The sequence below is a fragment of the Haliotis cracherodii genome, unplaced genomic scaffold (genome assembly GCF_022045235.1).
Source record: "Haliotis cracherodii isolate W230 unplaced genomic scaffold, xgHalCrac1.p SCAF_5, whole genome shotgun sequence".
NCBI lineage: Eukaryota > Metazoa > Mollusca > Gastropoda > Lepetellida > Haliotidae > Haliotis > Haliotis cracherodii.
In genome coordinates this window covers 43,458,158-43,477,151 of record NW_027266308.1, presented here as the reverse complement: position 1 = coordinate 43,477,151, position 18,994 = coordinate 43,458,158, and the positions used below count along the sequence as shown (strand labels likewise).

The following is an 18,994-nucleotide window of genomic DNA, read 5'->3' as shown; positions in this document are numbered from 1 at the left end:
AGCAGTTGCCAAATATACAACAGTTTTCAACAAATACAACAATTCCTTACCAATATTGGCCTCTGGTTGGCCGATGAGGACCCATCCTGTGGACCAAACTTCTTTACCCTCTTGCTAAAGATGACATGTTTGTAGAAGAGGAAGTCATCTCTGTCTTTGAAGTGCTCGGTCATCTCAGCCGGTGTCTCAATACGTTTGACCAGTCCATCCACTCGGGCATCATTGTGGAAGGTCATCGTCCTCTCATTCTCTGGTCCTGGCTGACTGGCCTTGTACTGGTGCTCTGACAAGTCAGGAATAATACTAGATTTAAATATCAAATAACCAAAGACAGAGCTGACAACTCACAAGGGTGTTTTCGGAGTGAGATTACCTCTCACTATAGACGTACCGAATACATAATTTTGCATGAGATGTTTGCTGAGGAGTGTTAGAGCATTTGATCCAAAGGCGTGAACTTCATGCATGTTGCTGACAGATATGCAAAGGCTCTTCTTTTGTGATCCTTTGTAAAACATGAGGGTAAAATATCTGGTGAAGTTCCGCAAAGAAGTTCTAAAGATCGACAGGAGACCAGCATGGTGAACCTGGTCTAATAGCTTTTAACCTGGTCTGACGAGATGGTAATGCAAATGGCAGACTGGCTTGTATGTATAAATATTTAAAGGTGGCCGCTTATCTTGCATTCGAGATAGACTTACATAGAGCTATCTCAAACCTTGAACTCAGTTCCAACTTTGACTTTACTACAGAATTTTGTACCTTTATCTCAAAGTTGGCATTTGTCACATTAACGGTTTTGAAAAGCGCAAGTATATCTCATACCTTTCTCCTCACATCTAACATAGCTTTATAAGTACAGTGCAATTTAAACCAATAGCTCGACCAATTATGTACTTTTCTTATAACCCAATTGTAATTGTAATCTTTATTGACAAATAAAACATTGTGCTTAGACATGAGCAACATCATGGCTGAACTTCCTGGGTACATCAAAAAGTGTTAATCAAAGTCGGATTAAAGGAATCAAAGCCGTATGACGCAACACACAATATCCAAGCTGTGAATTTAAAGGCTTGAGGTGAGACTGGCACTTGGTTATCGTATTGCTGTGCATATATATTACTGTTAATTGATCTGTCTGGATCTTCATGCCTCATTATCTCGAATGCCTCGATATTTCGAAGTCATAACACGTTCTGTTAGGTATAACGGGTTCGACTGTATATCACAATGGGGGGCACCAAGAACTGGTTTCACACATTTCGCCCATGTGAGGATTCAAACCTGGGTCTTCAGTGTGATGAGCAAACGTTTCATCTAGTTGCCCTAACCCAAGCACACCTCTCAAGGCAATTGGTGGTGTTCCATTTCATTTTCACATTCCAGTAAGTACTAAATCATTTCCAAAACAATATACCTTTTATATTTATCTGAGACAACAATAACTATTAAATTTTTATCCAAATTAATAAACAATGTGAGAAGATTGGTATTTTCTTTTCTAACATACTGATCCACATGATCAAGGCATGTGTGTACATTAACAGTCAATGGATGTGATTCACATGACAGGACCACTTGTGTATTTCAACAAGTAAACATGGAAAAGAGACCAGGCAGGGTGTTTGGTAGTGAGAAAGGTTGGGAAGAAAATCATTTAATCAATTTAGCAAGGCATTTGGGTTATAAAAGATTATGCGATCCCTGGCACTGGCATCATGATTAATGAGTTTGAGTTTTTCCAATATATTTTTAATAAGTTGGTAAATAGATAAGGCAAGGACGAACATGATGAAAAGGACACTGAAATTATATCATATCTGCCAAAACAATAAGATGACAAAGCACCGATAAAAAATCCAGTGTAATTTGAGTTGAAAGCAGAGGAGGATAAAAAAGACATTAAATGCGAAAAAAACGACCTCCTATAAAAGGAGAACTATCATATATATCAGATTAATAATGAAATAACCACAAGAAAATATTTTTTACAAAAACATGTTGTCATTTATACCATGTTTACTGAAGTTCTGAGAAAAGTCTGCTCATTAAATGATCACTTGATATATGTTTGTAAGATCTCTCTGAAGTGCTATTTCTGCATCATCCCTTTGTCAGCTCAAATTACCTCAAGGACAGTGTGGGTGATCGTCAAGCCTCTGGCTTGTAGCTATCCTATTAGGTTTCATAAAAGAACTACCCCAGTGAGCAACGAAACAAGAACTATCCAAGCGAGCACCCATGCAAGAACTATCCAAGTCAGCACCCATGCAAGAACTATCCAAGTGAGCACCAATACAAAAACTATCCACGTGAGCACCCATGCAGGAACTATCCAAGTGAGAACTGATACAAGAACTATCCACGTGAGCATCCATGCAAGAACTATCCAAGTGAGCACCCATGCAAGAATTATCCAAGTGAGCACCAATACAAGAACTATCCAAGTGAGCACCCATGCAAGAACTATCCACGTGAGCACCCATGCAAGAACTATCCAAGTCAGCACCCATGCAAGAACTATCCTAGTCAACACCCATGCAAGAACTATCTTAGTTAACACCCATGCAAGAGCTATCCAAGTCAGCATCGATTCATGAACTATCCAAGTCGGCACCCAAGCAAGAACTATCTTAGTTAACACCCATGCAAGAACTATCTTAGTTAACACCCATGCAAGAACTATTCAAGTCAGCATAGATGCAAAAACTATCCTAGCATTAAAAAAGAGTAATCAGTATTATCTCAGTTAAGATGTGAAGAAATTGCCTAATTTTGTTCAAGATATAAATGTGGGGACAAGCCATACCTTTAAGACATTTGACTCGACCAGGGTTGAAGAACTCGGTGACCCAGCCAGTGCGATGGTTGTGCACCCTTGTGTGGAGCTTGTCCTTACGATGTGCATAGTACTCCTTCACAAGGACAAGGTCTGTCACTGCAAGGAACAGATGTCAGTAAGTGAGGGGTATTTTATAGTGCAAAGGCTCATACAGGAATTGATGCTCAAAACATAATTATGACAAAACAAATCAGATTGCACATACATACTTCTTTTAATAAATATTTTTAAAATAAATTTTAACAGAGGACAGAATTGAATTTAATGTTATGGTTCATGAGTAGTATTCTGAAAAATGTAAAAAAGAAGAAGCATATATCCAATATTTTCAAAGCATTATGAGAATGTGCTGCCATGTGTTCAGTGGTTTAAAGCTTGTCTGTTGTTTAAATGTATTGTAACCTATTCACTTGCAGTTTAACCTATCCTTTTGTGGTGAACACATAAGATTGCATTTTACAGGGTTAGAACCATACTACAGCTTTACTAGCCCGTGTAAAGATAAAATGCCCTTGTAATGTTAAAACAAATTGGAAATTTGTCCATACCAACAGGAACTTGTACTAGTCCCAAGCTTGCATCTAGTGTTAATTTCTAAGAATTTTACAAAATTAATAAATAGTGCTTATAATAGACTTCATATATTGTCTCAGTGAGTGAGTGAGTATGGTTTTACGCCATTTTTAGCAATATTCCAGCAACATCACGGCAGGGGACACCAGAAATGGGCTTCGCACATTGTACCCAAGTCGGGAATCAAACCCGGGTCTTCGGCATGACGAGCGAACGCTCTAACCACTAGGCTGCCCGACCGCCCCTTATATATATTGACTCAAATCTTTTTCTTAATGAAACAGCCTTAGCAGTCCCAGGTGACACTCACACTCCTTGTCATCGTACACAGACAGCCGAGACACAAGGCCATCGTTGAGGAGATAGTGGGCAAACTTTTCCAGCTTAGCTCGCTTGTACAGTTTAGTCTTCTTGCCTTGTGGACAACGCATCTCAAAATCTGTCAAATAAATATATGCAGTATGGATGTGGATTCGAGGATTAAACAGTCAAACTATTCCCTTTGCAGAAATTCTGTAATATGACATTTTTATTTCATTTCTCAATTACATTTCTTTTGCAGGTTTCCTGAAATATAAGAGTGGTGAAGGGGAGATAACTCTGGTGTTCAGTAAGTGTTTACATAAGGGAGGTGACCACAGAGTACAAACAACTTACTTGCAAAAAGTAACATCATGAGACGCGACTATCTGGGGCTAGTTTCACAAGAGTGAGTGAGTGAGTGAGTATGGTTTTACTCCGCTTTTAGCAATATTCCAGCAATATAACGGTGGGGGACACCAAAAATGGGCTTCACACATTGTACACATGTCAGGAATCGAACCCGGGTCTTCAGTGTGATGAGCGGACGCTTTAACCACTAGGCTACCCGACCGCCCCAGTTTCACTAAAAAACATTATGGTGATGGCTGTGTGTTGTCAGTTTTGTTCACAAGCCCCTAAGAGATGTAAAGGATATGTGTACACTAGTTTGATAAGGAGTTATTCTGAGAGATGTAACATCACTGATGGAACTGTCGGAGTGACACTAAAATAAACACAAGACAAATTAACAAATCTGACAAAAAACATTTCCTTTATGCTGACAGGCTCACTGTCCATTGTCATAATTGTTTGTGCATGTTGTGATGTGTTGCTAAGCAACATGACATCACTTCATAGCATCATATAAAAGACTGGGCTCATGTCTTATCTATTTTGCAAACCCAGATGTTTAAAACATTTTTGTACGAAATAATTATGTGGTTAGCAATACCAGCATACCAAACACACTACCTCAAATTATTATACCTGTGTTAACATGAAACAAACACAGTAAGGACATGTCTAACTTTATGTACAACAACTTCTGGTTTGTTGCATATGACGTCGTTTGGTGTAGATTCTCACACCGTTATCAAGCCGGAGCGATGGTATGTGAATCTACATATGGCTTCATTTGTTTGTTACAACAGAACCTGTTTGCACTTTTAGTTACCATACAAAGAATCTGGTGGCGATTCGATACATGTGTCACTAGCTTTCCGTCTTGTGGAGAACAAGTCCCCTGACCTCGTAAAATCCTGTATGATCCACTATTGAACCATTTAACTCATGAAACCTCTTCCCGAGGCAGGGGAGTTAACTGGCTATAAAAGTCCATTCCACCCTTGGCCAACTTTACAGTCAGTTAACTTCCTTGCCTCGGGAACATGCTATGCAGCAGCGATGTCATGAAAGTCGTCTATGAAAAAACCTGTGGTTTGCTTGATTTCATGAGCAACAACGTAAGTGTTGTGGGGGTACTTTGACAAGGGGGATGGTGAATCTTGCCTGCCTTTGAACCCAAACAACTGACAATATGGTGGTGGTGGGGATGGAAATAATAAAAATATTTGAAGGGTTTGGCGGAAGAGATAGGTCATGAGAAGTGCTTTGAATGCAGAATAGACAGGAAGGGTTTTGAGTTCAAATGGTATCTGGTTCCATGCAACTGCTGCGGCAAATGAGCAGAACCTTCCTCCATGGTGCGTTCACAACAGGTACAGTCAGGAAGTCAGTGAACTAATGAGGCTGCTACCCACCTCTGAGGGAGAGTCTGAGGGGCTCCACCCAGGATGGGGGCATGTCAAGGTGCTTCTCTACGTCATCATTACTCTCCTGCAACACAACAGATATTTATCATGTGATAAAATTAAAAGCAGACAAATCAGTCGACTTCTTACCAACTTTTTTGGGAAAGAGCTGTCTGTTAATGAATCAGCAAGTTATCAAGTTTATGACATACAATATATGTTCAATATAGGAATAATCACAACATAAAACCATGACAGAAAAAAACCATGGTAAACTTGAAAAAGTCCTGCACATTCAGAAGCATCTCCAACAACAAGGACCTACCTCATCATCATCCAGGCCGTCCATGAGATCTTCCTCAGTCTCCGGGATCTGCAGCAGGTGCTTGTCCACCCCCGGGAACATGTACTCCCACATCGTACAGTCTCCCAGGTCATAGGACAGGCCCTTGAATAAGGTTATGTCACAGTTACTCCAGGTCAGGTGGTGAGGTGAAATGGAGTTGAACTTCACTTTCAAGATCATTTCCATTAAACTTTCGACAGTGTTCAGTAGGGAAAAAAAAATGGCGGCTTCAAATTCCTCCCTTGGCTGCTTGTGCTACTCTGGACTTATTGAGGATTTATAGCACTAGCAGAATGAATTACCATGTCACAGTTTAACATGGATACCACACTCAGACACACTATTCTGAATCTGAGCCGACCAGTCTTCGTTTTATCCCCTTAATGCCAAGTGTCAGGCAAAGTCACAACAGGAACCATATTTTAGTATGACCCGACCAAGGGATCAAACCACTGACCTTTTGCTTTCCTGACAGACACTCTATCCACTATGTTCATCCTGAGACTATGCCATACAAAATGAATAGTGGCTTGATAAACCGGATATACAAAGTGTTAAAAAATTAAGGGACGTTTGAGGTCCTTGATATTTAATGATATGGTATTTGTATCTGGGGCTTACCAAAATCTTCAATTTTTAACATATAGGTTATGAAAGGAGCCTGACTTTCATACTTAATTACAAACAATGAAAATACTTAAATCTTTCATTTCAGCACCAGTGTCAGGATTAGGGCGGTAGACTCTGAACTGTTTCCGAATAGTTTGCACAAAATAGTAAGCGAGGTAATCATGCTAATAACAGTTTACTAGTTAGGATGTCAAAAGATAAGTTTGAACCAGGGTCAAATGTGTTTTGGTATGTTTATATTCATCATCCATACTTCTGATATGACATTTTACTATCCTGCATTCTGATTCCTCCGCCAGTGGTATCAAACCTCAATCCTGCCTGTTTTGCAATTTCAAATACTGACCTTACTTCTAAGACGGTGGCTAAATAACATGTTTCCACATTATTTAAAAGGGTGGTAATATATTTGGGGCGGAAAACTTAAAGATTTAATTTTTTGGGCTATTCTATCACGTACTGTGATGTCGTGTCTACTGCATTACAATGCTTAGACGTCATATCTGTAGATCTTCATGACGTCATAATAGGGGCATGTACTTTAGAACAAACATTACAAAGTTTCTTCAGTTTGAATTATGTTTATAGGATGTCTGCCTTCATGATTACATCGTATCTTGTTGAAGTGCTTCATGCATAACAGTGAAAGTTATGATCTGGGTACATAAGGTGTATATATGCAGATTAAAATCGATCCTCACTGATCCCTGAATTCATCTTTCAACCTACTGAAAATAATTAGTAAAATCTACATATTTTTTTACAAATGTAATACTTATTCTGCCTTACTACTTAATGCATCCTTTTACATTTCCTTGGAGTTGGTTGGTGTACTAGGGTGGTCCGTTTAGGCTTAAGAATGCATGTTTTTGCCACATCAAGGCCACATCACTAATTTCTGCTATAGCCAAACAGTTTGCATTTGTTTTGTCATTGTTTCATGGTAGAATGGAGATAAACCCACTGTATTTTCAATGTAGACATTGCGAACTTTGATTGGATAACTGTACAGTTTTCAAATTTGACGTGCAATTGCCCTCAGGTTCAAATTACATTTGCAGGTATCAAATCAATGTTCAAAACCTCTACATTGAAAACACACTAGGTTTACCTCTAAAGTGGTGACCAGACAAACAGATCTTGCACACCTATGGAAGAAATCATACCTTGACTCCATCGGAACAGTCCTGCATGTTGACCCAGTAGTTGAAGTTGTTCCACACTGACTCGATGCCCAGGTAGTTGGGGCTGTCTGCTTCGTGTGACAGGCCAGTGAAGGGCTCGATGAAGAAGCTCTCTGGGACCTCTCGTTTCCCTGACAGAATCAGCACCCAGGAGTGAATCCTCAGCCCATGGAGGGGGTCGGTGGGAGGCATCTCTAGGGCCTACAATACAGTCAGTGACTATATCTTTACCGATATCAGAAAATCATGGGGACCCCAAGAGGACTTCCCACATTGTTATTATTGGGGGAGTTGACTACTAGTCTACCATGCAGCCTTAGATAAAATATTCTACAGAAAAAAAAACATTTGTTTAAAAAATATAATAAAAAGGAGCCCAAAGAGTTTCTCCTTTAAACTGCAGTAATCTAGACTTGCCAACTATTATAGACTTATATGGGAATATTGGATATATTGTTTCAGGGTCTGAATGATAGACTTCATTACACCTTATGACAAGGAGTATTATGTTATACATACTCAAAGTTTCAAAGCTGGTGACGAGGGCCAAGAACTAGGCCTGAAACCTTGTGTAAGTATGATAAAGAAGTTGTTATCCATATTCCTTCTTGTCATACTTATATTCAGCTTCTAAAATTCCTATAAGGACGTCGACTCAGAAATCGTTATATTTGACACAATAAGTACATCTCATCATAATATGGTATAACATAACATAAGTGCATAACATAATAAACACAAGTACATTTTCCACCAAAGAAAATGACCTTCAGCATAATTCAGAGCCAACAGAAATATAAAGTTTGGCGTATGTCATTATAGCCACATCAATATCAAGAAAACACACTCCATTGAGAAATGCCAGTATGAGTAAAGGGAGAGAACTCTTGTTATATCTGTTCATTTGTCCTGCTTAAAACTGAATCAGCTAGAAACAATATCATTATAGAATTGTTTCATCTTAGTCTCTTAATACAATACTTCAAGATAACCTAATATGCTGCTGCAGGTTCCCTGTGCTTTTGTAACGTCTAAAGATGATGGCCACGGTTGTGAGCATGTCGTGAGTTTAATGTGAGATAGAAGGTTATCTATGTGCAGCTCCAATACAATCATGAAAGCAAACATACCTCCAGCAAAATTGCATTCACATCAAGGTACAGCCATCCTTCTAGGAACTGTGTCAATGTGTCAGCTTATTGTTGGCGTTAAGGCAAAGGTGATGCAGGTCAGAGAAGTTTACAACTCTGGTGTGTTTACCACAGTTATTGACCTGGGCCCACATGCACAAAGCGATCTTAGCGTTAAGATGATTGTAATGCCCATACTTTAACATAGGCTTACAATAGTCTTAGCGCTAAAACTTCTTGAACAGTCAAACCTGCCATGTTTGTTTACCAGAAGAGCAGATAACACTGACCACTACAGCAGGAATACTGATACAGAATGTGGAACTGCTGTCTTCATTCAAACTTCAATAAAATTGAGTTTAAACACTGCTTTCAACAGTAGATCAGTTACCACAATGTGTCAGCTTATTGTTGGCATTAAGGCAAAAGTGATGCAGCTAGGTCAGAGAAGTTTACAACTCTGGTGTGTTTACCACAGTTATTGACCTGATGACTATGGATAATTGTAATATGATGTGGGCAGATGGGGTAGCCTAGTGGTTGAAGCTTTTACACATCATGCCAAAGGCCTGGGTTTAATTCCCCATATGAGTACAATGTGTGAAGCCCATTTCTGATGTCCTCTGTCATGATATTGCTGAATATTGCTGAAAGTGGTATAAATCTATACTCACATCCCTCACGCTAACATAATGTCCATATGAAACCATTAGGAGTCTAATGTTATCCTAGTGGGCTGCCATATTGTCAACTTACATGAAATCACATTAAATAAGTCTTTCCTTTAAACACGTTAAATATGTTCCTTACTTATTGCCATCAGTATATATGGAATCAATAATGGTACAAGAAAGTCTTTGTTATTTTTGTTTTACTGTCTATGGGCGACAGCAGTACTAAGTCTAGTACAAGAACTTGGCAGTGGGAGGTGAAAATTTTGAAATCAAGTATATATGTCTACCGCCAGTCGTTCCTCCTCCTCCTTCTTCCTCTTCTCCTCCTCTGCTTTCTGTTCCTCCTGTCTCCTCCGCTCCTGCTTCAGCTCAAACTTACTCCGCAGATCCCGCGGGGGCTTCACAGTATACTTCTTCATCTCCTTCCTCTTCTCTTCCTCTTTTCTCTACAATGACAGGGATTGACATTTATCACACTTTCACAACAGCACCACAACAAAGTATCAGTTTAGCACGTCTATATCAGCTCTATTACAGTATACTGGACACCTTCTGCCATGTTGTTGAGGTATTCAATGAGTGAGTGACTTTAAATTTTACATCGCATCGCCAATAGTGCAGCCATATCACGATGAGAACAAGATAGTTACTGTTATTCAAGACCTGTCGACCAAGGACTGTAAGCAATGTGTCACGTAAGGCTTCAGAACAGTTGGTCTTGTTTCTCACCACCAATCAATTACAAACACTGCCCAACACTACCAATCTCATTAAAATCAGATCTTATAGTTTTTGCTATCGCTAAACAAAGGGCAAGTGAGACCTAAGTCTAAGATCTGATTTTATTGAGATTTCCAACGCTGTATTGGTGTATGTTTTCATGTGCATTCTGTTTGTGACAGAGAGTAAACAGCTATCAAACATTTACAGTCAGCGTCATATCCATCACTAACAACAGGGACTGCAAGGCGGCAATATCACAGTTTAGATATACAACAAACCTGAGCAATATTAAAACAAAGAATTTTTCAGTAGATTAGTTCATATAAATTAAAACCAGGCCATAGACTACTATAGCAACCAAAGCTAGACCACCTAACTGGGAATCATGGGGACGTACAGTGCTTTTGCGTCCTGCATGATTCCCAGCAGGATTTATGCCATCGCTTTGGTCACCAGTGGATGTATGTAATGTTGATGAGGCAATAGTATATGAATGAATATCTTCTTCCAAGTTTTTCAGCTACCATTTCTGCTTGATTTTTAATGGATGAAAATCTAATGATCAATCTGTGGCCTCAAAAAATGGAGTGTATACCTCCTCTTTCTTCTTAAGCATGGGGCATATCTCTCGTGACTCGTCAGCCAGGCATGTCTCCCGTGTGGCATATCCACTGACCACATATGCATCATATCCAGCGGCAATCAGCAGAGAACACAGCAGGGTGCTATACTCAAAACAGTTGCCCTTCTGACGCTTCAGGACTGTCGATGGGGAAAGTAAGACCTTGGGCTAAAACAAAACATAGCCATTTAAGCATCCCGAAATCACATTTTAAAGAAGAACCACAAATAAATAACACATACACTCAGTAAATATGGGAAAACAGAGTCTAAGAGAATTTAATTTGATAAAATGATTCTTTTCTTAAAACGTAAAGATTAAAAATTATGTTTCTCACTTGAATATTTGTATTAAAAAAAATTACATAAGCATATTTCATATGCATAGGTTTTCTCTCAAGATGTATGTGTATAAGGACAACAATTAATAATAAATATCAATGCTGTTTGATTTACATTCTTATATTAAAATCAAAATCTTCAAAATTAAAATGACATTTTATGACAACACATCAAGAATATTTTCATGATGTTCATGATGGTGATTTAGAAAGATATATCTGACAAACAGTTTCACAAAGATGTCAATGTATATCCTGCTATGAGGGGTCATGACAATGTAAACCCGGACTGTCTTACCAGCTCATAGGGTGGATCAAGGGTCTGGAAGTTGAGGTAGTCGGCCACAAACTCTGCTGCACCATCCCAGTTATACAGCTCCTTGTAGGGTAGTTGAGTTGGACGAATAGTTGTGCAGACCAATTTCTGTAAGCAATGTGTCACGTAAGGCTTCAGAACAGTTGGTCTTGTGTCTCACCACCAATCAATCACAAACACTGCACAACACTATCAATCTCATTAAAATCAGATCTTATAGTTCTCGCTATCGCTAAAAAAATAAAATGGGATTATAATGAGGTGAGGTGAAATGGGGTTTAACGTTGCGTCCAAGATTATTGCACTTATATAGCGACGTGCATGCACGTGTATATGTGTGTGTGTGGCTGCTTTTACAAGTCCGGACTGATGCCGATTTATAGTGCTAGCACACTGAGATGCCTTGCCGCAGTTTAACATGAATACCCCACTCAGACACAGTATACTGACTCCGAGCCAACCAGTCCTTGTTTTATCCCCTTAATGCCGAGCGCCAGACAGGGTAACAACAAGTACCATCTTTTAACGTCTTTTGGTATGACGCGGCTGGGGATCGAACCCCGGACCTTCCGCTCTCCGGGCGGACGCTCTACCATTAGACCACGGAGGCGGTCGGATTGTAAAGAAATCAGATCTGATTATATATAATGAGATTGCCAATGCTGTGTTTGGTATATGTTTTCATGTGCACTCTGTTTGTGACAGTGAGTATACAGCTATCAAACATTTAGGGTCAGCATCAAATCCATCACTAATAAGACAGACAGCTTCCTTAGGCAAGGGAGTTAACTGACTGTAGAAGTCCAGTTTCCACCCTTGCTGAACTGAGCTGCAATTATGGAGTTAAATTAGGACTAACCAGACTATGCATAGTCCAATCAAAATCGTGTAAACAACATGGATTTCAATGTGCAGATTTCGGTCGACTGCAGGATTTGCAAAAGATGTGTATCGTTAACTGTCCTTCGACAGATATTTTCCAAATCCCTTCTTGTTTTTAATCAAAGTGCTCACTTGATTTGATGCACTTAGCTAGGTTAGACCCATTTTATTAGAATATATATCTCGATAATTGATCAGATTGTCTTGACTTGGCGCTGCCATTTTGTTTGAAGCATATTCAAATGATATGAGAGGTGGAATCTGATTGGTCAATAGGAGGGGCGTAGAAGGGACATAACTTGTAATAGACAATGGTGGTGCTACGATCGAGCCTGGAACTTCCTGCCCAAGTCGGCACGGGTTGAAACTGGACTTCTAAGAGTCCCTTGCCTTGGGAAGATGTGGGGCAGTCAGAGATCAAAGTGTTTGGTGTTTCAAGCATGCCACACGGGCACATATGAAGACGGCTAGTTGTTCCCACTAAGTGGGCCATCAAGAAGATGAATTAAAAAATGTTATTTGAAATGTATATTGTATGTCATCTACTAATCCAATCGCTCACTTTTGTCAACTTGGAATTCCAAGTCAACCGTAACAGTTTGCATTGACAGATAATATGTAATGGCTGGCTGTGAAGTTAAGCCCATAAGCTGGGTCCTGTCTCTAAACATTGTGAATGCCATTTCACCATAACCCAGATAAACAGTGGTATTTCATAAGGTCTTTTCCTGTTCCATTTCATTGAGATTGGTAATACCCGGTTCAATTTCCAAACCTCTAGTTTTTGTGTGAAGCATACGGCACATTATGAGCTTCCATATGTTAATTTTCAAGATGTTTTTCTAGAACACTGTAGTAAAAGTACACTCATCACTGGCTCAGCATTATGTGTATAATAGACATTGTCACAAGGTATTAAATAAATATGGCTTCTATGTGGGCTATTACAACTGAGCCATTACAATTTTAACCACTGGCATTCCCATCAGTGTTTGAAAGAAGTTTAAAACACAGCAACATAGTTTGGCAGGTGACCCATAAATGTTGCCTGTCCATCTCCAAAGTTACCTGCCCACATTCATACATTATAAACATTGAAAATTCACTCAAAAAAATGAGACAAATCATGTCTTGATTCAGTTGAATTAATGCAAACAATCACTTGAATATCTACAAGGAGATAATAAAACTGAATACATAAGTTGGCTTAAAATTATCTGCCAGACAGTCTGGCAGGTAGAGGAAAATTTCATGGGCAAGTGGGAAGGCAGTTATTTCGGATACTGATTCCAATCATGCTAATACAAGGAATTTAGGAACCTGATACCTGGAGGTTATCATGTGAGTGTGTTCGGAGACGGTAAATATCCTGTATTAGGAATAAACATTGTATTTAGCAAGCCTTGGCTGGCCCAGTGTCCTCACAAAATTGTTTCGCAATTTATATGTCCAAAGTTGCCAAAACTTGTAAGATGTCTTAGCTACATCACAGTTAGAGACTGATATTCTGTATATCAGACTCTTCTTTTGATAATGATAGTAATTATCCCAGTAGTTTCTCCAGATTCCTGATGGATAATCTGACCCAAATGCCAAAGACAAGGACGATGCCATGTTGTTTGTAAATACTGAAAGCAGTCGCTACTTGACCTTTGATATTTGCATCTGTATCCATATATGACTCCGACGGATATCGTTCAACTTCTTATCCACTGGCCTTATCCTCCTAAGAAACCTACCCATTATACGATACATTGACATCTTTTTTAGACCGAGATAATTACAAAGGAACATAAATGTGATCAACATACGTCAATATAAAACTCATTCAGTGGGTTGAGGAAGAGTGGCTTCCTGTCTCTGTAGAGGTGGACGTACTGTCTGCGGAAGTTGTCAGCGTACTGGAGAACAAGCTTTTCCTTTGGGAGGTTGTCTTTGTATGATGATGGAAATTCTGCTGGGTCAAATACTTCCTTTGGTGGACTGTTGACATAAAAGGGCATGGAAGATACATTTCCATCTTTGTATTCATCATAATTATCAGCTTGTATATAAGGCATTGTTTGGACAAATAACCAAATTCAGCATGTTCAGAACATATAATGACGGACTTCAATATTTTTGGTGTTATAGGAGGCATAAATGTAAGAACCGATGTGCACACTGTGTAAATCCACTTCAATTCTTAAAAATATCAACACAATAATAATTTCAAACTGCTGATTTAATCATATTACATAACAAAAACTGTATACAACATACAGTACGAAATCAGTGATATCATTCTGATTATGATAATAGTGCAACTCAGGCCCGACCCATTCTTTAATCAGCCAATCAGGAAACAACCAGGCATAAGCTTTTTTTTCTCAGTTTATGGAAAAGCGAAGAAATTTACTTGGTTAGCCAATCCAACCATGGAATATCACACACACACACACACACACACACACACACACACACACACACACACACACACACACACACACACAGGGCTTTATCACATATATATACAAGTTTTCAAGCATGTAAGTTGACCATATGTGGTATTACTGACAGATTTATTACTCCTAAAAAATGTGATAAGCTGGTTTATTCAAATTCACAGATTTAAATCTTACTTTACAAAGCTGACTACATATGATTGTTGATACAATAAATAATAATTTACTCATGTGTTGACATAATTTCGGCATCTAAGATCAAAGTGAGCAACTAATGGGTTTTGAAGAGTTATCAACATTATTAAATGACAATTGGAAACGGTAAACATTGACAAGATATTGTCAACTTTATATTTGTTGGCTGAAATCATATTCACCAAATCCTTCCTTCATTGAAAATGTGTTTATAAACATTTTCCCTCTATGTTTGAATAATAGGTATTCACCATTACTTACGGTTCAATGACAGGTGCATGTACAACAATTTTGGCTAGCTCCTCGGCAAGTGCTTCAGCATCTTCTGAAAGGGAATTCTCGTCTTCGGCCTTTTCTTCGTCGTCTGCTTTTTCTCCCGTATTTTCTTCTGACTCTTTTATTGGGTCTACTTCGTGTTTATTTGCATCCTCGATCAAAACTTCAGTTTCGCTGGCACCACCCTCCATTTTGACAAGTCGATTCAGTTATCTCTTTCCAAAGATGAGGAAACGAGTTGGTGTTATCGTTTACAGCGGTGACCTAACAACACATGTTTAAAATTAATCCGCTCCATAGCAACGCACAATATAGTCCTACAGTCTTGTCGTTAAACAATTTATGAAACTCTATAAAGAAGGTTTGTACTATATGAATTATATCCATGATAAAAGTAACAATAATTTTAGCAATTTCTGGTTCAAAAGAGTATTATGAACATTTGTAATATCAATACGCCAAAAATTAACAATTTCCGGTAAAAGTAGAGTTACTTCCCCTGACTAGGATTAAATCCAAGCTCCTTCCCAGCGCGTGACACCTTCGTTACACTCTCGGTAGTATAGAGAGCTCCGCGAATGGACTATCGCTGTGTGGAGCTTGGGATTATATGTGCGCTTGTTTATAGCTAATGGTGTCAAAATGTTGAACTGTCCACTCGCTCATTGCATTGTCAGTTGTTGCGTTTACATGTGTACCTAAATGACTAGTGCATTATATTAGTTTAGGCATTTCAAAGAAGTAGGGAGTCAACTGAAATGTTCTTCGTTATTACCTACCTTTCATTGACTTCTATAAATATATCGTTGCAATCCACTCGCCGAGAACCGACTGGGGGAGTCAAACATGTTAATCACACCAGCGACGAACAGCAGCATTGTTGCAAGTCCTTATTTACAGTCATGGGATTCCGTGAGTTAGAATATTTTTTTAAACTCTGAATGTAGCGCTCTGACACCGGGTTGAATGGAGTAAAAGGAGTTTCGAAACATGTAAATGTAAATATTTTATGTCCGTTACAATAATGGAATCCATTAAGGGGCATTGTCGACACACTTCGAAAAAACAAGCATGCAGAAAGTATCACAATTATCCAAAGCCCGACAATGGACAGTTTGACCAGTTGTCGCATTATTGCGCTTTGACTAATATTTTTAATTGTTACCAAAGGGCGACATTGCGACAACGAAACGTTTTTCAAGGTCAAAATATGTCCCGTCGTGGCACTGTCGACCCATCTTAAATGTGTGACAAAAGACGTTAAAATGCGCGACAACGTGACATATTGTCGCATTGTCGCCCTTTTCGATTAATGGTGCGCATGTATGTTAAGTGAAATATATACGTATGCGCTTAAGTGGTTATACTCCTTTACAAACTTTTTAACTCAGACGCAAGGATTCTAAAACCAAAGTACCAATATGAATATGGCATGCTTTCCACAAAATGAAAACAAATGTAAATTGTTGTCTGTGTTGTGTTCACAAACAACGTGTTTTGACAGCAAGAAACAAACTATTTGTGTTTCTATTTAGTTTTATTTCTGTCAAATCGATGAAGGGCCACGGATGGTACAGTCGTCATAGGCGTCGCAATTCGTTGTGCAGAGTTGCGTCTCCTATGCGTACCAGAAAAAATATGATGTTTGCTTCGAGTCCCAGCGCCTACTACACATGCATCACTTCGGGCTTTCCTCCTCGATGAAGCTGACACATTGTGAAATAACTGTTCAAAACGGAGTTTATCTAACTCACTCACTCACTCACTCACTCACTCACTCACTCAAATCGATGAATTCACTATGCAGAGTGGCTTCCGTGAGACTTCTATGGTCGTGTGGTTTGTCAGCTTTGGGTTTCTTCAAACTCGTTATGTCTAAGACCTGCATCAATTTGAGCTTTCCTCCCACATCAAGCTGACACGCCGTGATGTAACTGACATACTGATGAAAGCGGCGTTAAACAGTACTCACTCATGCTATCCCTTTTGACGAAACAGACCCTTGAAGATCCGGGGTAGAATAGGTCTTCATCCATCGATGCTTGCCGTAAAAGGCGCCTACGCTTGTCGCAAGAGGCGACTAAGGGGACCGGGGGGTCAGGGGCGCTTACTTGGTTGATGCATGTCGCGTGGATCGATGTTCATGATGTCAATCACTAGATTGTTTGGTTCAGACTCGATTATTTACAGATCGCAGTCATATAGATGGATTATTGCTGAGTGCGGCGTTAAACAACAAACAAACAAAAAACAAAAAAAACGAAGCTAAAGGGTATTGGTAAATAAGAAACAAATTTCTCAATATTTTTTTTAAAGATGTGTTTATACTTAATACGTCGAACGCCAACCACATGCATTCAGCTCTCGAGATATGTACAACCGTAGAAGTCCATTGTTGTCCTTCGTGATTCTGAAATTCTGATACAAACCAAAGACGTATACAGAATCTGTATACGTCTTTGTACAAACCAATCATCACTAGTACTCGCTCACACACTCGCACACTCATTCACTCATGTATAAACCTAGAAGTGGCTTTACCACAGAATAGTAAAATACGAGTGAATATGACAAGCGAATATGATATGTTAATAACGTTATGCGATGAAGCTCATCAGTAGTCCTTTCTTTGTTTTATATTTCCCTAGTGCTTTCCCGCCCTGAAGGCGGGGAAGTGTAAGGGTTAGTTTGGTTTTGACCTAAGGAGAGCGCCAGTTTGGTTTCTCTAAAAAAATATTGGAGTTTTTTATATGAAATGAGAGTGACTTAGTCTGGACAGGTTTTAACCCATCACCTGTCACATTCTGTGACTTAGCCATGTTTCGTAAAGTCGATAATCCATGAAATTTGTTTATTTGGTTTTAAAAGAGCAAAAAATGTTTAGGGGAAATATATCTCCTTTCGCTAATGTTAACCGGTTTTTATTTTGTGAGAATAAACTATTGCGCATTGAGCAATTATTTCCTTTAGCTATAGGCGTAGTATAGAGCTTTATCACGCACTGGTCTGGCAATGCTGTACATCGTATCTTATTCAAGCTTTATCACTGAGAGTGAGTGATTATCTCCCTTACCCGAATAGTTCTATTGCGCTATACCTTTGCTATGTATCGTATGTTATTCAGACAGCCAGCGAGGCCGGTCCCATGTAAGAATTCAGGTCAAGCATGTTACGCGCACTCAATCTTTCTCCCTTCACGCTGCTATTGTAACTTATTGTTCAACACGATTTAATACCAGGCTCCTATAAAGTATGACCTTGTTCAATAAACAACACATGTAAAGCAACGGGTTTTATATGTGAAATGTCTAATTATTCACATGTATGATGCTTGCTGTGCATAGTTCAGCTCAGTATTGTTTCAAGTAGTTCACAGACCGCCTCCGTGGTCTAGTGGTAGAACGTCCGCCCGGAGAGCGGAAGGTCCGGGGTTCGATCCCCGGCCGCGTCATACCAAAAGACGTTTAAAGATGGTACTTGTTACCCTGTCTGGTGCTCGGCATTAAGGGGCTTAAACAAGGACTTGTCGGCTCGGAGTCAGTATACTGTGTCTGAGTGGGGTATTCATGTTAAACAGTGAGCTAGCACTATAAATCGGCATCAGTCCGGACTAGTACAAGCAGCCACACAAACACACACACGCACATGCACGTCGCTATATAAGTGCAATAATCTTGGACGCGACGTTAAACCCACCTCACCTCACCTCACCTCACCTCACCTCACCTCACCTCAAGTAGTTCACTGTATGTAATGTAAG

The 18,994-nt window shown here is 39.3% G+C and overlaps 1 protein-coding gene across 1 annotated transcript in view; it reads right to left on the bottom strand.

Moving 5' to 3' along the window:
• Positions 1-15,797, bottom strand: part of LOC139443499 (dynein regulatory complex subunit 7-like) — a 28,542-nt gene extending 12,745 nt beyond the window's left edge. The window contains exons 1-12 of the mRNA XM_071224485.1: positions 15,739-15,797; positions 15,220-15,498; positions 14,131-14,302; positions 11,420-11,545; positions 10,755-10,949; positions 9,724-9,882; positions 7,615-7,833; positions 5,798-5,920; positions 5,482-5,557; positions 3,729-3,857; positions 2,813-2,941; positions 51-283 (exon numbers count right to left, since the gene is read on the bottom strand). Of these exons, the coding sequence (XP_071080586.1) occupies positions 51-283; positions 2,813-2,941; positions 3,729-3,857; positions 5,482-5,557; positions 5,798-5,920; positions 7,615-7,833; positions 9,724-9,882; positions 10,755-10,949; positions 11,420-11,545; positions 14,131-14,302; positions 15,220-15,425 (1,767 nt within the window). The 5' untranslated portion in view covers positions 15,426-15,498; positions 15,739-15,797. The remainder of the gene's footprint in view (positions 1-50; positions 284-2,812; positions 2,942-3,728; positions 3,858-5,481; positions 5,558-5,797; positions 5,921-7,614; positions 7,834-9,723; positions 9,883-10,754; positions 10,950-11,419; positions 11,546-14,130; positions 14,303-15,219; positions 15,499-15,738) is intronic.
• Between the last annotated feature and the right edge of the window lie 3,197 nt (positions 15,798-18,994).